Below are 27,222 nucleotides of genomic sequence, written 5' to 3' on the forward strand. Positions count from 1 at the left end.
CCACCCTCCAGGTCCAGGAGAGTAATGGAGCCAGCTGTAGGTGTGAACACTCATTTATTTACATATTGTCATTGGCAGGCAAATAACCCAGCCCAGCCTATTCGAGGGTTAGAGATCTGTGACAATCACACACACACAGCCTGCAGACCCTTCCCTTTTCCAGAGCCCCAGGGGACGGAAGCCTGGGAGGACCAGCTAGTTTAGGCTCCTGCCCAAAAGCTAAGAACTAAATTCAATGCCTTCATCTGATTTCTTTCCAAAAAGTCCATTTTGTTAAGCACTCAGACTTCTAGCTCTGCCCCATTCATACTCTTTGCTCTCCTACTGCCCACCCACCCAAGACTGTTAATAATATTGTAATAACAATAATAACAACAATAATAATACTGTAAGAATATTAATAATACTTCACATTTGTACGAAGCTTACAGAATGTTTTCACATATAGCATCTCATCTGAGCCTCCCAACAGTTCTGTGAGGTAGATATTCTCACCTCCCTTTTTACAGACGGGGTAACTGAGGCTCAGAGAGGGAACGGGATTTGCTCAAGGCCACACAGCTAGTTAGTGGTAAAGCTAGGACTTGATCCCAGCGCCCCATATTCAAGTCCATTCAAGTCCAGTGTTCCAACACCACAGCTACCGCTGTAAAGTGGAGTGACAGTTCTTACCCCTGTCAGGCCTGCGGGGTGGCCTGAGAAGGGAGGAAGCTGACTTCTCAGACTTGGGGAGAGAAGGGCTCAGCAGTGACGGGGGGAGTCGGGGTACTTGGCCTTCAACTCCTGTTTGAACTGGCGGTAAAGGATCTTATTGTGCTGATTTTCGGCTTCCTTTTGGGGATGGAACTTCAAGGCTTCTTTGAAGCCCTTATGAACCAGGAAACCTTCGTTCAGCACCTCGAAATCAAATCCTGCCACGTGCAGCTCACAGGCCTGTAGGGGGAGAGACAGGTCAGCAGAGTTTGTTGACATTCCTGGGCCGAGGCTAACATCCCTAAAGCCGCACGCCAGCATCCCCACTCCTCTGGAGGCATCAGGGATCTTCCACACCATCCAACCACCTCCTGAACTATGATCCCTCCTGCCTCATTGCCTCCTTTCCATTCAGGGCCGCTCATAGCTCCCCGATGCCACCACCACCCCTCCTGCCCCATTTCCCCTGTCCTTTTCCCTCCGAGCACCTGGCTGATGCGATTGAAGCCGTACTGCCGAAAGCGCTCGTCGAACGTGGGCACCTTGCCTCCGGCCACGTAGAATGGCTCCCAGGGGTCCTGCCAGGGGACTACGTAGGCAGGCCTCAGCAAGGTCTCTTCTGGCAGGTTGACCCAGCGGGAGTAGTTGGTGGGCGCCTGGCAGGGCGTGCACAGCCCATAATAGAAGGGCCGCACCTCGCCCACCTGGTACAGCTGCAGCAGCTCATTCTTGTCCGTGGGCATGCGCCGGGCTCGGCGGATCTCGAAGGCAGGCACCACCAGCGCGGTGCCCGCCCACTGCTTGCTCTGATCCAGCATTTCCCGCAGGCCTCTCCACAGCCCCTCGCTGGGCACCATGTCCACATCGATAACCAGGGCATAGTTGGCCCCCTCACGAGCCAGATTCCTCAGCAGGTTATTGGGATACGAGACATTGGTGCCCAACGCGTAATTGATCCCGGGCTGGGCCACCCTGGCTAGCTTGTCAAAGACTTCCTGGCAGGACCGCAACAGGGCAAACTCTCCCGGCTCCCTGGGGTCGGGCACGGCGGCCTCATAGCGCGAGGGGCACACGAGGTGCATGGCAACCCTGGCGCGCATATCGGGGCAGTGGCTGCTCAGCGCGTAGGTCAGCACCGTGGCCAGCTGCGCCTCCTCCTTGGTGGCCGCGAACACCGACACGGATAGCGGGCCCTCCCAGCGCTCCAATAGGCCGGACAGGTGCAGCAGGTTGTCCACGCTGGCGTGCGTGGCCAGGATCACATCGTTGGGGTCCATGGTGGTCTTCAGTAGGCCCCTGTAGACGCGGTAGTCGCCGCTGGCGTCGAGGACGCCTCCGGAGGCCAGCGCGGTGCGGAGCTGCGCCTTGACCTGGTCCACGGACCGCGGGGATGGGGGGAAGAACTCGAAATACTGGTCCTGCTCCTCCTGCCCGTGTAGCCCGGATAGCAGCGAAAGGTAGAGCAGCTGCAGCATCGCCACCAGCATTAGCGCGGCCAGCAGCAGCTGGTAGAAGGCGCACCGGATGGCGTAGGACATCTGCATGGCTCTCGGGGCGCGAGGCGCGCAGCAGGGACCACCGGACCGCAGGCTCCGACAGCAGCCGCAAGCCCGGATTTACCGCAGCCTGCCGAGCGCGGCCGAGGCGAGCCGAGGCGAGCCGAGCCCCGCGCGCAGCCCCGCCCGCCCGCGCAGGCCTCCGCGCGCCAGCGCGCCCCCTGCGCGCGAGGAGGAGCTACTGCACCCGTCGCCCGCGCCGCGCGCTTTGCAAACTCTGAAACTGCTCGCGGCCGCGCCGCCGCGCCTGCGGGGCTCCCAGGGACGCAGCCCCCTCTCTCCCAGGCAGTGCGCGACCCCCTGGACCAAGCGCGTCCTGAAACCCCGGCGAGCTCGCCCCCGGCTCAGGGAGGGGAAACCTTGCCAGACCTCGGCTGCGGCTTGGGGAAGGATGGCGCGGGTTCCCGGCTGCGGCGGGCGGAAGGGAACACAAAAGTCCCTTTCTTGCTGTGGTCTCCCCCTCCTCTAGGTCCTACGAGGTCTGCTCTGAAGAGTGGGTATCAGAGTCCGGGAAGGTGCGGAGGAGATGAGAGATAAAGGAATGTGGAAAGGGGTGCTGTACATGGGACGAGGTGGCCGAGTGGTTAAGGCGATGGACTGCTAATCCATTGTGCTTTGCACGCGTGGGTTCGAATCCCATCCTCGTCGGTCGTGTTTTACGCGGGAGATCCGTCTTAATTTTCCGCGTGCCGCCTCTCCGGAGCTGCAGGTTGAAGAGCACGGCCCTGAGGATAGGACGCAATTCGTCCCAGCCTGGGGCTCTTTCTCCTCTTTGTTCACCGCACGTTGCTGGCCCCTTCGGGATCCAGGTGTCTGAACCTCCTGGGCGGAGTGCAGGGATGCGCTTTTCTTTCTCCCTAGGAAGAGGGTCAACGATTGGGTGGCACCTAGAAGACCAGAACCAGAATTCCGGCCAATGCCTAATTGGGGGCCAATATATTAACTGCAGGATTTAGTGAAGCCCCCGAAGGTGCCGCCCTCCCTATCTGAAGTGGTAGAACTTGGGGGTGGCGGCGGTGGTGGCGTTTGATGGTTTAAATCATAACTCTGTTCAGCCCACTGATTCCCCTCCCCCCAGCACTTCTTCCAGGGCGGAGACCTTGTATCCACACACCTCCCTCCCCGACACACACACATACTTATACTATATGTGATAACTACTGGAGCGCTGTGAATCTTGGGAAGGTGCTTTGGGACAGACGGAGGAGGGCCGCGGATGCCAGGAGAAGGGGTTTGCCCGCTATTCCACGGGCAGTAGGGAGCCCGGGTTGTTGCGTTGAAGAGTGACCAGGGCATCCATATTCTGCATCCCTGAACACCACCACCTGCTGAGCGCCTGCTCCACCCCAGAGGCTGTGTTAGGCACCAGGGTGCTAGGCACTGGGGTGGACCTTGCAGGAGACACAGGTACTGTCCTTGAAGGTTTTCCCTGGTGACCTGTGACAGGAGAAAGGAGAAAGGTAAGTGTGGACCCCTTCACACGCCTTGCCACGGGAGGCTGAGCAGCCAGGTTTAGTGCATATGGGTTTTCTTTGGCCTGCTCAGTGTTTAGAAACAACAATTTGAATCACATTAGTTGTTAACTTTGGTAAATCAGAAGATTTCACATAAAATTCACATTTCCAACTTCTGTTTTAAATTCTGGACGATCTAGCAATGCCAGGCTGGCATTCCCATGGTGTGACAATCGGCCAGAGTGTAAAGGTGGCTCTCCCTTTGCAAACAGCCTCCTCTTTGCTGAAGTCTCAGCCCTTCCCCTTCCCTGTCCACCTCGGTCCTTTGAACGTTTGCGTTGCATCTGCGGTGCTCACACAATACCCATTTACTACCTGGACTGAAGATTTCTCCGGGTGTCTGCCCACATTGCCCCCGCCCACTACACTGCTAGCCACGTAGCAGGAATCAAGACATGTTTGTTGAGTGAGTAAATATGAAGCTTCTGAAGTGTCCCCAGGGGCCCTAGTCTAAGGGGAGACTGAAAAGTAGTGGCTGGACCTGGGGGGTGGGGGGGTGTCAAGATCAAGGAAAGCCTTGATGGCCTTTCGCGTGAAAGGCCCAGAGGAAAGCCAAAAGCCTGCTCTTGTGGGCAGAGAGGCCTGGCTGGGGAGAGGGAGTGGCTGGGATGGAGCGCGACAGGAGATATTCAAAGACCAGAGTTAAAAAAAATGTTATCAAGGGGTCTGCTTCCCACATACCTTTCCCTATGCATCTCTTCTGTTTGGCTGTTCCTGAATTGTGTCCTTTTATAATAAACCTGTTATCCGGTAAATAAAAGTTTTCTCTGAGTGCTGTGAGCTGTCTCGCAAATTAATGGAACCTGAGGAAGGGTTCACTGGAACCTCTGATTTATAGCCAGTCGGTCAGAAGTATAGGTAACAACCTGGACTTGTGATTGGCATCTGAAGTGGGGGCAGTTTTGTGGACCTGAGCCCTTAGCTTGTGGAATCTGACACTATCTCCAGGTAGATAGTGTCAGAATTGAGGTGCACTGTAGGACACTCGGTGTCAGAGAATTGCTTGGTGTGGGGAAAAAAATCCACACATCAGAATTGGTGTCAGAATCATATGTATAGAAATACAACTGAATTTTGTGTGTTGATCTTGAATCTTGCAACTTTGCTGAATTTGTTTATTAGCTCTAATAGTTTGCGCGTGTGTGTGTATTCCTTAGGATTGTCTGTATATATATATATATATATATATATATATATATAATATCATCTATGAATCAGATCGTTTTACTTCTTCCTTTCCAATTTGGATGCCTTTTATTTCTCTTCCATGACAAATTGCTCTGGCTGGAACTTCCAGCACAAAGTTGAATAGATGAAATGGTGGAAGCGGCACCCGTGTCTTTTTCCAGGTCTTAACGGGGAAGGCTTTCAGTCTTTCCCCATTGAGTGTGATGTTAATTGTGGATTTTTCCTAAATGCCCTTTATAAGGTCAAGGAAGTTCCCATCTAGTCCTTATTTATTGAATGTTTTATCTTGAAACGGTGTTGGATTTTGTCAGATGCTTTTTCTGCATCAACTGAGATGGTCATGTGGTTTTTCCCTTTCAGTCTGTTAATGTGATGTTTTATCTTGATTGATTTTTGTATGTTGAACCACCTTGCATTCTGGAGTAAATCCCACTTGGTCATGGTGTATAATTCTTTTAATATGCTGCTGGGTTCAGTTTGCTAGTATTTTATTGAGAATTTTTGCATCTATATTCATAGGGGATATTGGTCCGTAGTTTTCCTTTCTTGCGATGTCTTTATCTGGCTTTGGCACCAGGGTCATGCTGGCTGCATAGAATGAGTTAGGAAGTGCTCCTGCCTCTTTGGGAAGAGTTTGAGAAGGATTGGAGTTAATTCTTCTTTAAATGACTGGTAGAACTAGCCTGTGAAGTCATCCGGTCCTGGAATTTTCTTTGTTACTGATTCAGTCTTGTTACTTGTCATAGGTATCTTCAGATTTCCTATTTCTTTTTGAGTCAGTTTTGGTAGTTTGTGTGTTTCTAGGAATTTGTCCATTTCATCTGGGTTTCTCATTTGTTGGTGTACAGTTATTCATAGTTTTCTCTTACAATCCTTTTTGTTTCTGTATAATCCATAGTAATGGCCCCACGTTCATTTCTGATTTTAGTAATTTTGAAGTCTTTTTTAAAATTTATTTTATTTTAAAGGTTGGCACCTGAACTAACATCTGTTGCTAATCTTCTTTTTTTTTTCTTCCTCTTCTTTCCAAAGCCCCTCCCGTCGTATATTCTAGTTGCAGGTCCCTATGGTTGTGCTCTGTGGGACACTGCCTCAGCATGGCCTGATGAGCGGTGCCACGTCCGCGCCCAGGATTACGAACCGGTGAAACCCTGGGCCGCCGAAGCAAAGCTCATGACCTTAACCACTGAGCCATAGGGCCAGCCACTCCACTCTGGTCTTTATCATCTCCTTCCTTCTACTCGCTTTGGGTTTAATCCGCTCTTGTTTTTCTAGATTCTTCTTCCTTTTTAACATAGGCATTTAGAGCTATACATTTCCTCTCTATGCTTCTTTCGCTGTGTCTCATGAATTTTATTATGCTGTGTTGTCATTTTCATTTATCTGAAAGTATTTTCTAATTCCTCTTTTGATTTTCTTTTTAGCCCTTTAGTTGTTTGTGTTTAATTTCCACATACTTGTGAAGTTTCCAGTTTTTCTTCTGTTTTGATTTCTCGTTTTATTCCATTGTGATTGGAAAAGATACTTTGTATGATTTCAATCTTTTAAAATTTATTGCAGCTTTGTTTATGATCTATCCTGGAGAATGTTTCATGTGCACTTGAGAAGGTATATTCTGCTGTTTTTAGATGGAGTATTCTGTGTATGTCCCCTTGGCCTAGTTGGTTTCTAGAATGTTCAACTTCTCTATTTTCTTATTGATCTTTTCTGTCTAGTTGTTCTATCTTTTATTGAAAGTGGGATATTGGAGGGGGCCAGCCTGGTGGCGCAGCGGTTAAGTTCGCACGTTCCGCTTCTCGGCGGCCCGAGGTTTGCTGGTTCAGATCCCAGGTGTGGACATGGCGCTGCTTGGCACGCCATGCTGTGGTAGGCATCCCACATATAAAGTAGAGGAAGATAGGCATGGATGTTAGCTCAGGGCCAGTCTTCCTCAGAAAAAAAGAGGAGGACTGGCAGTAGTTAGCTCAGGGCTAATCTTCCTCCAAAAAAAAAAAAATCTCATAGAAGAAAGTGGGATATTGAAGTCTCCAGCGGTTATTATAGAAATGTCTATTTCTCCTTCAATTTTGTCCATTTTTGCTTCAGAATTTTTAGGACTTTGTTGTTAGGCATGTATATGTTTGTAACTATTATATCTTCTTGATGGATTTACCCTTTTATGAATATATAACATCTTTCTTTGTCTCTCAAATGATTTTTGACGTTTTGTCTATTTTGTCCGATATCAGTATATCCACCCCAACTGTCTTTTGGTCACTGTTTGCACGGAATATCTTTTTTCATGTTTTCACTTTCAACCTATTTGTATTTTGGGCTGTAAAGTGAGTTTCTTGTAGAGAGCATGTGGTTGAATTTATTTTTAATCCATTCTGACACTCTCTGCCTTTTTAATTGGAGAGTTGAATCAATTTACAAACCAGGAGGCCTCCTCATAAAAGGGTGAGCAACTTGAAGGTAAGGACTGGCCTTCAAATGTTGGTGTCCCTCCACCGAGCCTGTCTCAGTGCCCTCCACCCAGAGCCCTCTCCAAGTGTTTGCTGATGGAAACTGGCTGCTTCTGAGGGAACCCGGGCCTACCGGCAGAGCTGTGTCAGGCTGGAGAGGTGGCAGTGGCCAGGGAACTGGGCGTCCGGTGAGGGACGGGCAGGTGTGGCCCATCAGCCCAAGGATTATTTCTAACATAAAAAGCCAGTTACATTCTGATGTGATGGGAAAGGTGGGCAGATCTACTCCAAAGGAGGATGGGAAGAAGGAAATTGAGCTTGTGACATCATAAGGACATCTGATGAGTGAGTGTCCTCTTTCTGGGCTCATCCTTCACTGCTCACCCCAACCTGGGCCTGCTTCAGATGACCATGGACCAGCACTGATGGGTTCCCCGGACTGTTGCCTGGTTTGCGAGGGGAGGTCTGGCAGGTCTAGGGGGCTTTTGGGTACCAGAGACAACAGTCTCTGAAGGTGGAGAAAGAGAAGACCCAGGAGGTGTTGGGGTCCTGCCCCACCAGTCTCCGTCAAAGGGTGCAGCTGGGCCTTGTGGTCTGTGCAAGATACTCCCAGGACTACAACTACCCATTAGGAAATGTCAGTCTGTGCTCCAGCCCCGACCTCTCTCCAGGACCCCAGACTTGGGCATGTCCCAGTTCCCACTGCTTGTAAATGAAACGGCCTGGCCTTGAACCCAGGACTCTGGGTCAGCGCACATACGCTTAAGCACCATGTTAAATGGCCTCTGTAGAGGCAGCTGCCCTCTTCTCTCCTGTATCCCTCTCCTCTCTCTAATCACTGAGGCCCTTCATCATTTGTCCCCAACCCACTGCTCCAGCTTCATCCTCTCCTCTCCTCTCACACCCTAGGGATTCACCGCCCCCCTGCAACGAGCAGTCCCCACTGTTTCCTGAATAATCCATATCCATGCCTTCCACACTCTCTAATACCTCTGACTGGGATGTTCCTCCCCGACCTCAGCCCAGCAAACTCATATTCACCCCTCAAGGCCCAGCTGGGGAGACACCTCCTCCAGGATGCCTGCCCTGACTTCCAAGTGGGATCAACGGCCCCCTCCTCTGGAGTCTTATATTACTCACTTCTGTAGGGCCCTCACAAGCCCCATCACAAGTTACATTCTTCTTCCTGTGGCCTTGGGAGCAGGGACCACATGTCCTTTGTTTCAGGGTCACCAGACCAGCTAGGGTCTGGCACAGTGAATAGTGGTCAAAGGAATGAATCCTCACTTGGGGTCTGCCCTGTGGCTTTATTTCTGCTACCAAGGTCATCTCTTGCTTCACTTTCCTCTTTGACAGCAAAACAACCCCTGGTTTCTGAGCAGGGGCCCTGTGCTGGCCCAGTGCCTGGTATAAAACAGCTGCTCAGTGAGTGTTCACAGAAGGCAGGGGGCAAGTGGGCAGAAAGGCCGGTGCCTATAATAGCAAAAGACCCTCGCTCTCCTCTGGGCTGGGTAGGATGCACAGGTGTGTGGGGGAAGCAGGCCTTTCCTCCATCCTTCCGGAGAACTGGCTCACTGCCTCTGAGGCTCTGTTTCTCAGAATGGAGGGAGGGGAGGGGGTGTCTGGGGAGGCAGAGGACGCCGGTGGAAGGGAGAGCCACATTCGTCCATGTAGCCAGGTGCTCTGCCCAGGAGCACAGGGCTCCTTGCAGCCAGTACCCCTTGGCCATCACGTGGTAGAGAGGGCCCAGCACAGGGATGCCCATGAATCTCTGCCCCTCTCAGGGCTTCAGGCATCCCGTCAGTCAAATGGGTACCGTCTTCCCACCCCGCCCAGCTCATCAAAGCCAATAGAGCTGAAAGCACTTTGGAAATAAAGACTCAGCGAATTCATGATACAAATGAAGAAGGTTGTTATTAGACCCAGGAGCGGGGTCAGAGGGAGAAACAGCAAGAAGGAAAAGAGAAGCAGGTGAACAGCAGCACCTACTGGGGGGGCGGGGAAGTGGGGGGCTGGCTCCTGGCTCTGCCACGAACCAGTCACTTTCCCCTGGGACTCGGTTTCCTCACCTGTACAAAGGGGGAGCACAGTCCCTGCCTGTTTCCCTCCAAGGGCCTCAATGTGGCTTTGGTGAGAAAGCGGGTGTGGAAGAGCTTTACACACTGTGAAGTGCAGTGCACACATGCAGGCCAACTGCGGTTCCCGGACCCAGGCCCAGCTGGACTCTGGGGAGCGGAGACAGGAAGTGTTGACAATGAAAACACTGTTGGAGGCCCAGAGGGTCCTTTGAGCACCCTCAAACCCCTAACACCTGTTCCTTCTCCATGCTCCCTCAACTGCCCCGGCAGCCTCTGTCCTGAGGTCCGAGGGACTCGATTGTGAGATTGCTGAGGCCTGGGGAGAAGAGGAGCTCCTTCTCTGGGCTGGCCCTCACTCCACTCTGAACCTGAGGCTGGGGCCACACCAGCCACACCCTCGGCAAGGCTCCGCTGGTGGCCTCTGATCCCTGGCGATTAGCAGGTGGGTTTCTTGTGATTAACAAACGCACTCCTGACGGTGAGGAAGGGCCATGGTCCCCGGCCCTCTTTTCCCTGATCAGCACCCTGTCAGTGAGGTCTTATGCACATCCAGATAGTCTGTCTGTGTCAGCTCCGTTCCTGGGTGAGGGTTGGAATGACGGGTGGTGAATTCCTCCTTGTAGCACCCTAAATGACTGCCAGCCCAGGAAGGAGAGCAGCGCCCGCCTCCTCCTGGCACCCCCAGACCAAGGGGCCTCAGCCCAGCAGGGGCTTGAGCCCGGCTCGCCTTGCCCCCTGCGCTGGGTCTCAGCTCCAAAGGGGGCAGCGAGAAGAGAGCTGCTGGGAGAGCTGTGGACGGAGCACTTCAGAGCAGCGCCTTGAAGAGGAAGGAGAGAGCGGCCCCACAGGAGAGCCCCAGGGCCAGGAAGAAGGTCATGAGGGTGCCGGCCACCTCCTTCTCATGTGGCAGCACCTGCCTAGAACACACAGGAGTAGGAGCTCTTAGAAAATGCCGAGCCAGACCTGGCCCCAGCCCCGGCGCCGTCTGCCCTCCTTACAACAGGACGCCTGAGTTATCGTCTGGGCTGGCCCAGCCTCTGGGTCACTATAGTTAGGCCCTTCTCTCTGGACTTCCGTTTCCTGATCTGTAAAACGAGGCCACTGGACAAGGACATGTCTCAGGCCCCTGGGGTCCAGTACCATCTGACTCTAGATTCCACTGCCCTCCCTCTTGACAAAATGTCCCCAACCTGGTCCTCCCTGTCACCTTTACTCTCCCTGGATTTTCAACTCCATTGTCCCTGGAGTAGATAGCTCATAAACTTTGCTTTGGATTAAAACCTTAACTTCCCCTCAACTGAGAATTTGGGGAGTAACTGGGCCCTTAGGAATGACAGTCCAACCCACTTATTTCATGGATGGGGAAACTGAGGCCCAGAGAGGAGCCCCCAGAATGTGGGCTACTACAGTAGGCAGGAACCTCCCCTGTTGAGGCTTCCGCTCCCCAGCTGCTGGCCTGGGGTCGGCTCAGCAGTTGAGACCTGACCTGACAGGGTGGCGCCAGCGAGACTTGGAGCAGCTAGGGCTGGGCTGGCCAGAAGCAGGGTGGGCCCTCCCTTGCAGGCTGGCCCACTTCCCTTCCCCCCCGCCCTCCCCCACCAGCCCCCAGACCTGGGTGCCAGGCACATGGTGAGGGACATCAGGTAACCATTGGAAACGGCAAAGAGCAGCATGAAAGTGATGAAATAGGCGTCCTGTGGGAAGAGGATGGGCAGCCGGGACCTCTTGGGCACGTGGCACAGCATGAAGAGCGGCACAAACAGGACACGCAGGCAGACCAGCAGGGGCAGCAGCCGGCTGTCCTCGTCCGGCTGCAGCAGAAGCTGGGGTGAGGGTGGTCCCTGGCAGCGGGGTCTCTGTGCTCCAGGGGCGCCCCGATAGATTCACTCACCACTTCCCCTGACCTACCCTACATGAGCCGCCGAGGACCAGCACTTGGGCCTCTGGAGAGCGAGGGGCTGGGCCAAGGCCACCCAGCAATCGAGGACCGGCCTGGGGCCAGCCTCTGCCTCTCCTGAGCATCAGCCTGTGCTCTCCCCATGGCAGAACTGGGAGAGGAGTTTGGTTTTCAAACTCAGTTCCTCCGAGCACCCCTGGGGGTTCCACAGACCCCTTTGGAACAGACGGGGTTGCTGAAGGGGATTGGAAGCTGGGGATCCAGGCCCATCCTGGCTTGGATCAGAGCAGCTCCTCTTTGATCTACTTTATTTGTTGTGTCTCCCTGGAAGCTTTCATTTAAAGAAGCAGCACCTTGGCTAAAAGCAACCCAAACACTAGGAATCTTGCCCAACCTCTCATGTGGTGCAGGAACCTCCACGTGAGAGTCTGTGAGCACCGAGGCTGGGCCCTGGGCTGGATGCTGGGGACACAGGTCAATTGGACATGGCTTCTGCTTTCAAGGGGCTCACAGTCAAGCCCTGGCTTGCATCCCTCCAGGGGCCAGGTGCTCACCGCCACTTGGCCTGCTGTTCCATTGCCAGACCCAACCAGTTGGACTGTTGGGAAATCGCCTTTCTGTGCTCTTTCACCCCCTCTGATCCCTGACTGCTTCCTAAAACTGTCAGATCACCGCAGCCTTGGTGCCCTCACCCACAGGAAGTAGGAGGTCAGGCTCCGTCCCAGCCAGTCCATGACGTTGAAGAGAAGGAAGCAGCAGACGGGGTTGAAGAACTGACCTGGGAGAGAGGGAGGGCTTGTCCTGGGGCGGACTCCCCTCCTCCCTCTCTCCCCGGCACACCCTCCGCCCTGCCCTCTTCCGCTTCCCGTCACTCACTCCACTTCCCAGGACTGGTGGAGCTGGTCACCATGGCTGTGATGGCCGGGAAGACAGACAGGGTGACTGTGAAGACCAACACAAGGCACAGCGCCGTCAGCCAGATCTGGGAGCCAGACGCAGGGACGTGAGCCGGCGGGGCAGACCTGGGGCCCCATGCTCAGCCCCAGCCCTCGGGACCTCCCAGGACCCCGGGAGCCTGGCCCAGCTGTGTCCCCAACCCACTATGACCCTGTCACCTTGGGGTGGACAAGGTGAGAACGAAGACCCCTTCCATCTAAGAGTCCCTGGGGAGAGCTGGAGAGAGTGGCTCCCTCTGCCCCAGGGGTGGCGGTTGAGGGCTAGAGCCAAGCCAGACCTTTCGGAAGACAACGAAAACTGAAGGTTTTCCTGGCTGTTGTGGCTCCTCTGGCTCCAACTCTGGCTCCTTCTCAGAGTCAAGATCCAGAGTCAGGGGGCTGTTGGGAATCCCGTCCTTCTCATCTGGAGCAAGAGAGGAGGGCGGGATCATGCCTGTGACTCATGCGTGTGCCAGCCAGGCCCCAGGGAGGGAGGTTCCCGGCAGTTACAACAAGTGACCACCCCCGCACCCCGCACCGCCACAGCCCAAGGTGGGGGCAAAGAGAATTAATAACGGAAATCGGCTTCGCTACTATTTATTAAGCACACACATGTGCCAGGCGGACTTAAGCACCTTACATGGAATATCTCAGTGCCATTGCTTTACAAATAAAGAAACTGAGGCTCAGAGGGGTTAAGTGACTTTGCCTAAGGTCACACAGCTTGGATGTTGTGAAGCCAGGATTCAAACTCAGATGCATTTGAATCCAGAACTTGCATGCCTGAAGCTCTACTGCCTCCCTTTTTTTTTTGTTTTTTGGTGAGCAAGATTGGCCCTTAGCTAACATGTGTTGCCAATCTTCCTCTATTTTTTGTATGTGGGATGCTGCCACAGCATGGCTTGATGAGCAGTGTGTAGGTCACGAACTTAACCACTATACCACCAGGCCAGCTCCCTGCCTCTCCATTTTATAGAGGTGGAAACTGAGGCCCAAACTGAGGCGACAGGGACAACTTTGATCCCACTGACCACCCTTCCCTTCTGCCTCTGCTCATATAAAGCTACTAGGGGTGAGGGCTTTAGCTGGGGACAGAGGGGCAATGCTTTCCTGCTGAGGTGGCTCTAGCCTCTTCTGGGTTTCACCTCCCCAGCAGGGTCCCGGGCTCACCAGAATGGAGGAGCTCAGCTTTGGTCTCCAGCTCCTGACCTTGAGCCTTCGATGGTTCCTTGGCCAGGTAGTAGCGGGCAAACTCCTGCAGAAAGAAAGTGTTGGCCCTGCCTGGCTTGGCTGAGGTGTCTGGATCCCTTCCCATCCTGGTGGCTAAGAGGCTGGGGTCCCCCAGTGGCTGACTCCTTTGGGGATTAGGACGGGGCCCAGGTGCCCTCCGCCTCCCCTGGCCTCTCTCGGGGCCTCAGACTCAGGCTGTATCTGAGATGCTCTGAAGTGGGCCCTTGAGCCCAGTACCAGGCTCACCAGGTGAGGCAGGCTCAGGTAACACACGATGGACATGAGGATGCCCACGCAGGGCGTGATGAAGTACCCCAGGGCGGAGGTCTGGGCATCCACGCCACCTGTGCAGAAACTTCAGCTGCAGCGGGAAGTGGCTGGTCCCGCAGGCTCCCACAGGGCTGACGACTCCTGTCCCACCACCCATGAAGCACTTCTCAGGTTCGCCCTCTGGCCTCTTCCACTCCTCTCACTGACACACTCGGGAATCTTGTGCAGAGTCCCAGCCCAGCCCTTCACTTCTCTCCCTCTGCCCTACGTGTTATTTTTGTTGAGCACCTACTACTTGCTCATTATTACTGCACGCTTCTTACAATGTGAGGATGGAGCTACGGTAATCATTTAGGTGGGGAAACCGACACACGTTAAGTGTCTTGTTAATGCCCCCAGCTGGGAGCAGTGGAACCGGGATTCAGACCCCAGGTCCTCTGAATCCCAAACCCGTCCCCCCTTCCTTCAACTTCAATTTGCTGCCACATTCGAGTGCTGGCCTCAGAAATCCTGCCCCAGGCCCCAAGTTAACCCAGTCCTCACCCGGTCATTCTCTCACTGTAGAACCCAGGAGTCCTGCTCCCTACCCCAAACTCAATCCCCAGCTCCCCATCACCCCGTCACCTCCGTCCCCACCTAGAACCCAAGGCGGCTCACTCCTGGCACACCCCCTCTGCACCCCAGACTCCCTGAGGCCACCCCTGCCCTCCAGCCACCCAAATCCACTCACTGGCCATGGACATGAGCATGGCAAGGGCAGCGAAGATCCCAGCCAGGCCCTGGCCGCTGAGAAAGAGGGTGCTGTAGGTGGAAGGCATGGTGCCCAGCTGCCCGAAGAGGCTGCCCTGCAGAACTGCACAGAAAGCTGTAGAGGGACAAGAGTGGGGTCGCCGCTCCACTAGGCAGGCCTCAGGAGGAGGTGTCGGCGGGGTGCACAGGGGACTCTGGATTAGGTCCGGGCACTCTGGTGTAACACTCCTCACTGACTCTTCTTCTGAGGTGCAGCCATAGGTCTGTGGGGCCAGGAGGCCTGCTCTTAGGTCACTGTGGGGCCTGGGACAAGTGACTTTTCCTCTCCCTATGGGCCTGTTTCTCACCAGGGATATGAGTGATGCTGCTGCTGTCTTCCTTCTTGGATATGTTGGGCCCATTTAGTTACAAAGAAGAGGCTGGGCTGAAGGCCTGGGTGGGTGGGGTGGGGAATGGGGAGGGGCGGTGGAGCTCACAGTTGATGAACCAGACGGAGGCCATGGTGATGGAGAAGAAGGGCCCAGGGCTCACGTCCACCTTGACCAACGCCGCCGTCAGGGTAAAGAGCAGCAGGATGACCAGCAGGCTGCCCAGAATCCGGACCGTCTCAGGGATGCTGCTCACAGCGGGGCAGAGTGGGTATCGGCTGGGCCCAGGCCGGGCAGGGGGATGTGGGCCAGAGGGTCAGCCCAGGGCAGGACAGTGGGGGCTGGGGGGAGGTGCAGGGGGAGCAGAGGAAAGACAGGAGGACTTCCCTGGGCTGGGAGGGAGCTGCCTCAGCAGGGGCTGGTGAGGGACAACAGAGGGATGGCCTGGAGGGAGCTCAAGGGTGGGGCCTCTCACCACTGGTACAGGAAGGAGTTGAGGAGAGTGAAGAGCAGCAGTGGCAGCTGGGACAGCAGCGTCACCCAGTTGTTGAAGTTGAAGGCGTCTGCAGGGCCCGTGTGGTTGGTGCCCAGGGTCTCGGCGGTGCTGTTGGCCCCTGCCAGCCTCCCCTGGAAGTACTGCCAGGATGCCAGGGCAGGGGGTACAGGTCACCCTACAACCTCCCCTCAGGAAGCCTCAGCTTTCCCCCCGGCTTCCCTCATACTTGGGACTGCTTGGTTAATGTCTGCGGGGGCTGTCTGTGTGTCCGTGTACTGCTCCCAGCACATGGCACACAGTCGGCTCTCCACGAATGTGCTTTGAGTTGAACAGCTGAAGTCTAGGACAGAGGCCAGGCCCTAAGCTCCCCTAACTCGGGCCTTGCTCCATCTTTAAATCACACCTCCCCTTCAGTGCCCTGGTCCCAGCTCCCACCCTGACTCCTGCAGCAGCTTTTAGATTCCTAAGTATTTATTGAGCGCCTACTGTAAGCCAGGTTCTGGCCTAGGTGCAGACTAACTGCATTCTCTCTGAAATGCATAAGGCTCTGCTTAACCTCCCCCTCCCCTCTGCCCATGGCTCCCTATTGCCTGCAGGGCAAAGCCCGAAGGTTTTGGAACAGCATTTGGGGCCTTTCAGAACCAGACCCCCGCCTCCCTTTGCGCCCCTTCTCCTGCTCCGGCCCACTAAGCTCCAGGCAGCCCAGGCTGTGGCTCTTTCTCTGAACAGGCTGGCACTCCCCTGCCTCAGTGTCTTCACAAGGCTGTCATCTCCACCTGAAACGCTCTCCCCCTTCCTACCCCTCTGGCCCTGCCCCCCCCCCCCCCCCCCCCCCCGTGAAGCAGAAGGAATTGCTCCCTCCCCTGAGAACCCACAAGACTCTGCTCCAAGCTTGGGATGGCATGTGTCCTGTCACATTATTAACAGCTCTTGGGCACCCATCTTGCTCACAAGACCAGGCGCTGATTCATCTTTGGGTCTCCAGGCACCGGAGAGGCATCTGGAAAGCTGGTGCATTGAATATATGTGAATAACCTAGTCCCAAAGAGAACACAGCCCCACGTTTCTGCCTTCCCTTGAGAGCATATAAGCCACCGGAGGATGGAGCCTTTCTCTGTCGTGTTTCCTCCTGTCCCTCCAGTGCCCTGAACATGGTCTGGTCCACAGTAGGTACACATTCATTATCTGTTGGATGAATGAATGTAATCTGTGCCATTTCGAAGAAAATCAAGGACTTGGATGACCCACTTTTGGAGTGACCAGCCCAGCAATAGTGACAAACAGAGGTAGTGGGCGGGTAGCTCTTTGCTGGCTCTGCAGGGCTGCCTGAGCTGGTGACCTTGCCCCTCCAGGCCTAAGCATCCCTGAACGCTTGGCCTCCCCTAGCCGGGCCAGGGGCGCCTCCCCTCTCTGAGGCTCCGTACTTCAGCCGTACAAACGGGGATAATGAGGAGTCAAAGCCGGCGTGGTGGGGAGAGCGCCTGGGACGCCTCAAGTCCACGGCGGCTGGAGGGAGAGATGGTGGCTGTGGCCGTGGGGCTGTCTGTCCAGCCTCGTGTCTCACCGGGATGGCCGTGATGAAGAAGTTCCAGGGAAGCAGAGTGCCCAGGCCCAGGATAAAGAAGCTGATCCCGACTAAGTGGTAGCTGTGGGGATCAGTCAGAAGGTCACCCCGAGGACGCACCGCCTCGGCCGCCCCTCCCGCTTCCCAGGCCGCCGTCTCCGGAGAGCGGACTACAAGCCCCATTACCTCGGCTCAGGCAGCCGAGGGAGGCGGCTGATGGGAACTGTAGTTCCATTTGGTTTGCTTTGAGCTTTGGAGCGCCCAAAGGGAGCGGGTCTGCGTAGCCCACGGCCACCCGGATCCCCGTACGCACCCCACCGGTCCCCAACTCGCCTGTCCTGCGGTACATCTCCTCGCGCCATGGCCGCCCGGAGGGATGCGCCCAGGCGGCAGGAGGGCGGTGCCGCCCCTGCACCTGCGCCGGGCTCAAGGGCGGGAGGACCCCGGAGGCTGGGTCTTGCTGGCGGTGGGCAAAGGGGAGGCGGGTCGGGTCTCCCTGGAAGAGGCGGGGTTGGCGCCAGCGAGGGAAGCAGCCCCTGGCGGATTTGGGCGGGACTCACGCTCCGCAGGCTCAGATATTGGCTCCGCCCCCGGGGTGGGGACAGAAGGTGGCACCACCCCTCCGCGCTTCCCCCTGCAGGGACTCCAGACTTAGGCGTCAGACACCCGCTGACCTCCAGCCCAGGACCCCATGGCTCCTCGCGCCGCCAGGTGCGGCTTAGAAGTGGCTGACTCAGGAGGGTCCCCCTGCCGCCTCATCTCTCCGCGGGCGCCTGCCCCGGATCCTTGCGGGCTGAGAGGCGGGAGTCCAGCCGAGAGCTCTGGACTAACCTGCGGGGTGTTCTGTCCCCTCCGCTAGCTCGGAGGTGGTGCCAGAGCGCGCTGGCTGGAGCCCCCGGAGGGCCCTGCTCGCCGCGCGCCTGCGGAGCCCCAACCCGGGTGTAACCCGAGCGGGGCCGGCGCCCGGGGAAGCCAGAGAGACCGTCCGTCGCCTGCGGTCCTGGCGAGCTGCGCCGAGCTGGGCGCTTCCGGAGGCCGAGGAGAGGGCCAGATGCCCGTGCTGGCGGAGCCTCTGGGCCGGTCTGGAAGACAGACGGACAGACGGACCCTTTTCCTCCAGCTGGTGCCTGGAGAAGGGCCGAGTCTTTGGGGCGCACAGCGGAGGCGTGGGCCCCGCTGGAGCGTCCAGGCGGGCTTCCCGGTGGCGGTGAAGCTGAGCTGCGTGCGGAGCAGTGAGGGGTTAAGCAAAGCTCCGGAGGAAAAGATGACCCGGAGGTGAGCGCTGGCCCCTCCCCAGCCTCGCCTCTTGCCTTCCCGCCACCGGCGCTTGAAAAAAAAAAAAAAAAAGAGACTTTCGGCGGTCCCAGGTCATATCACGTCAAACATATTACGATACACCCACCTCCCACTTTTTTTCTGTGAAAAACTGATAAGATTATAAACCATTGCATTTTGAAATTAATTTGCTCTAACTCATGTCATTTACGAGTGGATTTGTGTTCTCTGCTGTCACCGTGCATATAGGGGATACTGGAGAAGTACACAAATTATTCTCACAAGTAACGAAATTTTATGGCCATTTCCAGGTACTTGTGGTTTTTTCTCCAGCCGACTGTGAGTCTGTGGGGCAAAGACTGCTTGGCTGGTTCAGCGTTTTATTATCGCAAACGTGCGGTGCCACTGCCCGGTCTGTAGCAGGTGCTTGATGTCATAAAAGCTTGGTGAATAAATGGATTTTAATGATGTACAAGTGGTTTCAGGGAGAACAGAGATGGCATTAAATTACGCTGAAAGAGAAAGTTATTCTCTTTTCATTTTGCTTTCAGGCCTTCGGAATATATCAAGGGGGAAATTCTCATTTAGGAGCCAACATGTTTCTAACACCTGTTAATTTCCCTCTCTCCCTCTCTCTCCAACAAAGAGCTGGCTTCAGGGCTTCTGCTGACGACTTTATCTAAATAGAGGTTAATAACTTATATGTTCCTTCTCTCTGTTTTTATAGTTGCTTTATTTTCTGGGCTACTCGTGGTAGTTTCTTATTTATGATAATGATATATGCTTTTAAAAAAAATACAATTATGTATAATTTAACAAATCAACTTTTATAAATTGATTAAAATTAAATAAAAATGAAATATAATTAAATTAAAAAGATACATTTATTAGAATTAAAGTAAGTAAATTAAAAATATAAATTTGTTGAAATAAAATATATTTTTTTAAAGATTTTATTTTTTTATTTTTTATTTTTTCCTTTTTTCTCCCCAAAGCCCCCCGGTACATAGTTGTGTATTCTTCGTTGTGGGTTCTTCTAGTTGTGGCATGTGGGACGCTGCCTCAGCGTGGTCTGATGAGCAGTGCCATGTCCGCGCCCAGGATTCGAACCAACGAAACACTGGGCCGCCTGCAGCGGAGCGCGCGAACTTAACCACTTGGCCACGGGGCCAGCCCCGAAATAAAATATTTTTAAATAATTTTATTTCACTTTAAAATAAATTTGATTACAAATTTAATAGAAATGAAAAATAAATTTATTTATGAGGACCTGAGTCATTTAGAGAAAATGAACGAAATGAGATTGCAGGTGGGGCACAGCTGTGGCACCAGTTTTCGAAGGAAAGTCGTGAAGAACTGAGGCTTGAGGAGCACACTGAGGTTTGGTGAACACTTCACTGCGGTGAACAAGGAGGATAAAGGCATTTCAGGGGTAGAACAGCCCGTCCCAAGATCAGGGACGTGAGAATGCCGACACATTCTGGGACATACAAATAGATCCCTTTGGTAGGCATGGTGGGAGGAAGGGGCAGAGACTTTGTGACAGCTGGGCTGGTTATGACAGGCCTGAGGGCTGAATAAGTAGTGTGCATTTCATTTGAAAGCAGGGGTTCTCAGTCGGACTCAGCCATCCTTTTAATGACGAATATTTTGTTACTCTCCTGCAATGAAATTCACATATAATAAAACCTATCTATACACACAAAATTTAATGTCAATATAATATCCTAATTGTGCTACCTAGGATAAATAAAGCATTTAGTAATAAAATAACAAGTCTGAATATGTTAATGATGAGGCACAATGAAGCAGTCAGATGCTGGCCCGTCTTTATAAACCCACAGTGAATGCAGGGGCTGCAGACACACACACAATACAGCTGTGCGGTGAACTGACCGCTCAAAGACCGTTAGTTTGCTATTGGTGATGTGACTTTCTGAAATGGTGACCAAGTCTTGGCGGATTTCCAAACCAGACGAAGTCCAGCTGTGTCCTTCTACACAGACAGTAGCTGCATTACTGAAAAACGCTGTGTAGCTTCAAACCTTACAAAGACTACATTGTGTCCATACGGAAAATGGGGTTAAGATCTAGGCTCGGAAAATTGGCAATAAAATTAAAACATAATAGATTTTCTTTTTAGAGCAGTTTTAGATTTACAGAAGAGTTGAGCAACTAGGACATAATTTCATATATTCATCCTCCCACCCCATTCCCCTGTTCCCCTTCTTAGTAACACCTTGCATTAACGTGGTACATTTGTTATACTTGATGAAGCAATATTGATACAATATTCTTAACTTATTGTTAACTTACACCAACTGGGGTCCATAGTTTACGTTAAGGTGCACTCTGTGTGAGGTAGAGCTCTGGGGGTTTTGACAAGTGCGTCATGTCATGTATTCACCATTACAGTTTCATACAGAATAGTTTCACCACCCTGCAGGTCCCTTGTGCCTCATCTATTCATCCCTCCCGTCCGTCCCCTGAATCCCTGGCGACCACTGATCTTTCTACTGTCAATATAGTTGTCCCTTTTCTGAAATGTCATATAGTTGGAATCATAGAGTATGTTGGCTTTTCAGACTGGCTTCTTTCGCTTAGCAATATGCATTTATGCTGGATCGTATGGTAAAACCATGTTTAGTTTTGTAAGAAGCTCTCAAACTGTCTTCCAAGTGGCTGTCCCATTTTGTGTTTCCACCAGTAATGAAGGAACGTTCCTGTTGCTCCACATCCTCGCCAGCATTTGGTGTTGTCAATGTTTTAGATTTCAGCCATTCCAATAGGTTTGTAGTGCTATCTTGTTGGTGTTTTAATTTGCAATTCCCTAATGATGTATTCTGCTGAACATCTTTTCATATGCTTATTTGCCATCTGTCGATCTTCTTTGTTGAGGTGTCTGTTCAGATCATTTGCTCACGTTTGAATTGTGTTGTTTGGTTCCTTAGGATACGTTTGGTTGAATTAGAGTTCTTTGTATATTTTGGACACAAGTCCTTTATCAGATTTGTGTTTTGCAAACATTTCCTCCTAGTCTGTGGCTCGTTTCTTCATTCTCTCAACAATTCCTTTCACAGAGCTGAAGTTTTTAATTTTAACGCAGTCCATCTTATCATTTTTTTCTTTCATGGGTCATTCTTTTGGTGTTGTATCTAAATCCTTATCACAAACCCAAGTTCACCTAGATTTTTTCCTCTGTAATCTTCTAGAAGCAGTTTATATTTTGGTCTAAGATTTGTGTTGGGTTAGTTTTTGTGAAAGGTGTTTTTCCACCTACGTGAATGCCCGGGGAGTCCGTTAAAAGTAGTGCGGGATGCAGACGGGTTTTCCCTGTGTGGGACCGTCCCGTGCATTGGTGGATAACTCTTGTCCCTGCCTCACCCACTAATTGCTATTACCACCCTCTCCTCCCATCACTGTGAGCACTGAAAGACCCTCAAATGCCCTAGGAGGCAATTCTGTCCTTCTAAGCATCACTTCCCCCTGACGTAGAAGGCAGCGGACGGAGGTGTTCAAATAAGCGGACTAAAGGTCACTGTGGTTGCTGTGAGTTTTATCACAGCATTTTGGATGAATCCGTCCCCAAACGATTTCTGTTTTGCTTGGTTTTGAACTTCACATACATGCAACTTGCTTTTTGAAAATTCAGCACATTTTTGAGGTTCATTCACAATGATGGATGTGGCTGTTGTTCATTCACTCTTCACTGATGTATAGTATTCCACTGCCACACGGTACTTATCTTGTTGAATAAATGTTTCAGGCACTTGGTTTGTTTCCCCTTTTATTTTTTTTTTTTTTTTTTTTTTTTTTTAAAGATTTTATTTTTTCCTTTTTCTCCCCAAAGCCCCCCGGTACATAGTTGTGTATTCTTCGTTGTGGGTTCTTCTAGTTGTAGCATGTGGGACGCTGCCTCAGCGTGGTCTGATGAGCAGTGCCATGTCCGCGCCCAGGATTCGAACTAACGAAACACTGGGCCGTCTGCAGCGGAGCGCGCGAACTTAACCACTCGGCCACGGGGCCAGCCCTGTTTCCCCTTTTATTCTAGCATAAGCAATGCTGCTCTGAGTGGTGGTGTACCCACTGCATTTATCTCCTGGGCACTTGTGCAGAAGGCTCCATAGATCAGGGTTTCTCAACTTTAGCGCTACAGATATTTGGCCAGATAATTCTTTGTTGTGGGGGCTGTCTTGTGCGTTGTAGGACAATGGTTTAGCAGCATCCTAGACCACACCCACTAGATGCCAGTAGCACCTTCCCCCAGCTGTGATAATCAACGTCTCCACACGTTGCCAAGTGTCCCCTGGGCGCAAAATTGCCCCTGGTTGGAAACCACTATTTTAGGCCACTTGTTCTCAGCTCTATCAGCCCCAACGCCTTCTTTCCATAACATATTTTGCAACATCACTTTGATAATCCTAAAAGAGATTCACAAGTAACATAACTCATTTACGCAATCTAAAAAACAATGATAATGCCCTAAGTGTAATGCAAAAGAAAAATAAAACGAAAGTAATTTATCATAGAATAGTATTTCAATATGTAAATCTGTGAGCGTAACTACTCTAAAACGAAGTTTGCTGCTTGCACTCGCTTCTAATGAACATGTTTAGATTTAAGGGGAATAGGAAGATAAGAAGTGTAAATGACCCGAGTTTTATTCGCGAGTTTGATGTCACAATAATTCCTGATGTAATGATATGGGATTGGGATAGTAGTGAAATATCTCAGAAGAACTTTGAAAGCTCACCACATGTTAAGATGTGGAGTGGGTCCCTAGTACTTAAGGACTCCGAGGTTATCGCGTCTTTTGTAGGCAAAGAGGAATATAGAGTGGCTTGGAAGGAGCAAGCAGTAATAGGATAAGACATTATGGAGTTGGCTAGGTAGATTTCTGGGAAGAGCTTCCAAGTAAGATTTTTTTTACAAATCCAGGTAATCGCCAAATAAGTAAATAATTACAATATGTAATTTTCATTTTGTAGATTTCTTGTCATTTTGGGTTATAAATACTTTTAAAGCAAGCTTGATTAATTAAATGCAATGAGATCCCTGCATTTCATTTATTGCTAATTTATAATATTTTGTGCTACCTCTGTTCAAAGGAGTCCCCTCAGATTTCTTCTGATACATAGTTACAGTTGGTCTTGTTGCTTTTGCCGTAACTGCACTGCTGCAATGAGAATCTTTGAAATAAAAATGTTGTTGGAAATGCCATATATGATTTAGTTCTTTCCAAAGGAGTGGAGGTGACAGTCATGGTTGGATCCAAAATCTTTCAGAAGTAGATTGATTAAATCATGTGTGAGGCTCCAGCATAGTTCTAAGCTCTGTTTGCTTTGCGTGTCAGTGTTAGCTAACATTCCACATGTGCTTCAGAGGGACTTACTACCCCAAGCAGTACTGGAACTTCAAACCGATCCTTAAATCTGGTCATCATGTCCGTGTCCTTTTAAATTGTATCCAAAATAGACATTCTTAAGACCTGTTTATATCAAATTGCTACAAAAAATGGAAACTGGAAATTCCCTGCAAGAAGGGTTATTTATTTTTTTGGAGGAAGATTAACCCTGAGCTAACATCTGCCAGTCCTCCTCTTTTTTGCTGAGGAAGACTGGCCCTGAGCTAACATCCATGCCCATCTTCCTCTACTTTATATGTGGGACACCTGCCACAGCATGGCTTGCCAAGCGGCGCCATGTCCGCACCGGGGATCCGAACCTGCGAACCCCTGGCTGCCGAAGCTAAAGGTGGGCACCTAACTGCTGCGCCACCCAGCCAGCCCCAAGAAGGGTTATTTTTAAATCCCTTGATAATTCCCTTCATTTTAGCAGGATTGATGTTTCCCAGGAGGTAAATTTTTCAAATATAACTAAAGATATATTACATTATTCTGCAACATCTCAATTACGATGTCTACTAGCTCCTCGATTGAATTAAATAATTCCCCAATAACACCAAAGAGTAAAGAAAAGTTTTAAAGAATTTCTTTGGAGACATTTTGCTTCCAAGGGGTCAGATGAAATGTTTGGACTCCTCTTCATTGTCACCGCAAAAGTTTAGGAAACAATCTATAACTCGAAGGATCATCCTTTATTTTGCTATTAAGTTTCACTATATTAAAATGCCAATATTTGATCTTTTTTAACCGCCAAAATGTCAGTTTCACATAGTTCAATCTACTAACATGGGAGAACCATTCATTTGTAGAGCCTTTCATAGAGATTCTTGGCGGCCGAGTGTTGAGGAGCGATGAAATGAACTGCTGAGGCAGCTTCTGCCTTTTTCTTCAATTGGTCTCCCAACCCATGCAAGGTCAGATTTGTGGCTGGGAATTCCTGTGGGAGCTCTTTTTCAAAAATGATTGTAACTGAGTGAAACACATTGAATGTCTAACAACCCATGAGTCCGTGATGATAACCAAAAAATAAAAAATAAAAAGTGAACAGAAACAAAACAAAACCCCACCATCGTGGCCAGCACTGGAGGTGGCCGTTACATCAACTCGTAACTCTGAACGCTGGTAATTAAAAGGAAAAAATTCAGCAGGTATGGGAAGTAATTAGGGTTGAAATGTCATGATACCTGGTTTTTATTTGTGTATATATTATATTTATTTATATAAAAATGTATTTATTATATATTTATATTATGTCATTTTTCATATAGGTGAAAAAATGTGGCAAAATATTAATAATTGTTGTACCTAGGTTGTAGCTGTATGAGTGTTCATTTTACTTTTCTGTCTGTGTTTCTATAGATTTGAAGCTTTTTGTAATAAAAAGTTTTAAAAGTAAGGATTTCTCTCACATTTCCTGTTCGTTGAACCATTCATCAAAGAGATGTTTTTATATTTTTCCCAGCATTTCAGTTGTGCTATATCAGGAGCAGTCTCTCTGAATCACATTGCCAGACTCCTTAAACTTTTTTTAAAATAACTGCATTGTGTTTCATTGTATAGTTAAACCACAACATTTTAAAGTAATTCCCCTATTCATGGACACACAAAACTGAGCATCACAGGATCCAACTTAATTTTTTCCCGTTTGGGTTCTAGCACTATTTGGTCAATCATCCAACTTTGCCCTACTGATGTGAAATGCCCCTTTTACCATATATTAAATTCCCAGACATATCCGGTGTGTTTTTAGGCTTTCCAATCTGTCCGTTGATCTGTCAGTCTGTTTGTGTGCCAGCACCACTGTGCGTTAATTATCACAGCTTTAACATATGTTTTAATTTATGGCAGGAAGAGTACCTCCTGACTACTCTTCTTTATCAGAAATATTCTTGATATTTTTACTTGTTTATTATTCCAACTGAACTCCAGAATTAGTTTGCTTAATTTTAAAAAATCCCGTTTGCATTCTTATTGGAATTACATTAAAAGGGTAGATTATTTTTGGGGAGTTGACGTCTTTACAATGTTGACTCTCTCTATCCAAGAGCATTATGGCTCTTTCTGTTTTCTCAAGTCTGTTTTTAATGTCTCTTAGTGGAGTTTTAAAGTCTTTTTTAGAAATGCCATGCACATTTCTTGTTAAGTTTATGCCCAGGTATCTTATTTTTTGTTGCCAAAGTGACTTAAAAAAAGAAACTCTTTATTTTAAGATAGTACAGACAGCTCATATATACCCTCAGCCTAATGTTACCTTCTTACGTCACCACAGCGCGTTTGTCAGAACTAAGTAATGGACATTGGTATATTACTATTAACTAAACTCCCAGCCTCCTCTGGCCTGTGATGTTTTCTCAGCCTTTCCTCGTTCTTCATGACTTTGATACTTTTGAGGAGTACTGGCCAGGAATTTTGTAGAATGTTCCCCAAATTGTGTTTTTCTGTTTTCACTATGACTTAGCTGGTATAATGGGGAAAGATACCACAGCGGTGAGGTGCCCTCTCCTCACGTATCAGGAGTACCCAATACCGACATAACATCACTGGCGACATAACGTTGATCACTTGGTTAAGACAATGTTGCCAGCTTTATCCACTAGAAAGCTCCTGTTTCCCTTTCCATACTTTGTCCTTTGGAAGCCAGTTGCCAAGTCCAGCCCCCAGCCAAAGGTGGGTGGGGCTAAGCACTCCTGGAAGGGGGAGGGGCTACATAGATGCTTCAGAATTCTTCTGTAAGGAAGATTTGTCTCTTCTCCCTCATTTCTTTATATCCCCACGGACTCAGGTATATATTTATACTTTGAATTATAATCCAGTACCATGTTATTTACTTTGTTGCCCAGATTGTTCCAGCATTGGCCACTGGGAGCTCTTTCAAGTTGGCTCCTGTGCCCCTCTGACAATGCCCCCATCCGCCTGTTGTTTTGAGTACTGCCCTGATTTCTGGTACTACAAAACGCCCCAGGCTCATCTGGTGTTCTCCTTGCCCTGGCCCTGAATCAGCCATCCCCCAAGGAGCCCTGCTGCTTTTATTGGAAAATGGTATTTAGAAACCAAGATCTGGGCACTGAGAGGCAAAGTGACCTTTTAAAAACGAAATTTTGATTATATCAGTTTCCTGCTTGCGCTCTTGGATGGCTTCCCACTGCGCTCCGAGTTAGAGCTGAGTCTGGGAACAGCCTGCAACATCCTGCCTGAGTGGGCTCCTGCAACCCCCAGCCCCAGCTGGCCCCTCTCCCTCAGCTCACCACGCCCCAGCCATGCCACCCTTTCACGTCCTAGCATATTCCAAGTTTGCTATTCTTGAGGTCAACGTGAGTGTTTTATCCTCTGAGTAACTGATTCCTCTTGAAATGTCCCTTCCTGAGAGAGATTCTATCTACTGGCCTCCTCCTGCTCAATCCCCAAATCTAATTAGCCCTCCCTGTTGCCGGACCCAGTAATTTTTCTTCTGTGGCAGAGACTGCTTGCTATCCACCAAAATCCTTCCTCTTTTTGGTAGTAATAGACTTCAATGGGGCACATGACACCGTCTACACTTCTCTTCCCAGCTTCCTTTGGAG

The 27,222-nt window shown here is 50.7% G+C and overlaps 2 protein-coding genes and 1 non-coding gene across 4 annotated transcripts; 1 reads left to right on the top strand and 2 right to left on the bottom strand.

Moving 5' to 3' along the window:
* Nucleotides 1-37: 37 nt before the first annotated feature.
* B4GAT1 (beta-1,4-glucuronyltransferase 1) lies at nucleotides 38-3,064 on the bottom strand. Its single transcript, XM_008533248.2, has 2 exons — nucleotides 1,182-3,064; nucleotides 38-933 (listed from the first exon to the last, which is right to left on the bottom strand). Exons 1-2 carry the CDS (start codon nucleotides 2,235-2,237, stop codon nucleotides 742-744), a joined length of 1,248 nt encoding a protein of 415 aa, XP_008531470.1. The 5' UTR covers nucleotides 2,238-3,064; the 3' UTR covers nucleotides 38-741.
* On the top strand, nucleotides 2,816-2,897 carry TRNAS-GCU (transfer RNA serine (anticodon GCU)). The gene has a single exon. It is a non-coding gene; the product is annotated as a tRNA-Ser (tRNA).
* A 6,226-nt stretch (nucleotides 3,065-9,290) lies between the features above and the next one.
* SLC29A2 (solute carrier family 29 member 2) lies at nucleotides 9,291-18,247 on the bottom strand. Of its 2 annotated transcripts, XM_070564282.1 has the most exons (12): nucleotides 17,317-18,247; nucleotides 16,984-17,065; nucleotides 15,399-15,559; nucleotides 15,032-15,171; nucleotides 14,536-14,670; nucleotides 13,782-13,879; nucleotides 13,476-13,560; nucleotides 12,605-12,729; nucleotides 12,247-12,352; nucleotides 12,063-12,148; nucleotides 11,085-11,284; nucleotides 9,291-10,390 (listed from the first exon to the last, which is right to left on the bottom strand). In XM_070564282.1, the coding sequence occupies exons 1-12, from the start codon at nucleotides 17,343-17,345 to the stop codon at nucleotides 10,279-10,281; spliced, it is 1,359 nt and encodes a 452-aa protein (XP_070420383.1). In that variant the 5' UTR covers nucleotides 17,346-18,247; the 3' UTR covers nucleotides 9,291-10,278. The 2 variants fall into 2 exon arrangements, with proteins under 2 accessions (XP_070420383.1, XP_008531489.2); XM_008533267.2 differs by lacking the exons at nucleotides 15,399-15,559; nucleotides 16,984-17,065; nucleotides 17,317-18,247 and having other exon boundaries at nucleotides 14,536-14,818; nucleotides 14,903-15,171.
* Nucleotides 18,248-27,222: the final 8,975 nt, after the last annotated feature.

This window comes from Equus przewalskii, chromosome 11 (genome assembly GCF_037783145.1).
Source record: "Equus przewalskii isolate Varuska chromosome 11, EquPr2, whole genome shotgun sequence".
Classification (NCBI taxonomy): domain Eukaryota; kingdom Metazoa; phylum Chordata; class Mammalia; order Perissodactyla; family Equidae; genus Equus; species Equus przewalskii.

What these genes read in the sequence shown, in the direction of transcription:
- SLC29A2 (XM_070564282.1), bottom strand. Translation starts at nt 17,345, where the DNA reads ATGGCGCGAGGAGATGTACCGCAGGACAG. An exon ending in CACCAGTCCTGGGAAGTGGA is followed by an intron (nt 12,149 to 12,246) that starts GTGAGTGACGGG and finishes CCTCTCTCCCAG; the next exon opens with GTCAGTTCTTCAACCCCGTC. An exon ending in ACCATGTGCCTGGCACCCAG is followed by an intron (nt 10,391 to 11,084) that starts GTCTGGGGGCTG and finishes TGTGTGTTCTAG; the next exon opens with GCAGGTGCTGCCACATGAGA.
- B4GAT1 (XM_008533248.2), bottom strand. Translation starts at nt 2,237, where the DNA reads ATGCAGATGTCCTACGCCATCCGGTGCGCCTTCTACCAGCTGCTGCTG. An exon ending in GCTTCAATCGCATCAGCCAG is followed by an intron (nt 934 to 1,181) that starts GTGCTCGGAGGG and finishes CTCCCCCTACAG; the next exon opens with GCCTGTGAGCTGCACGTGGC.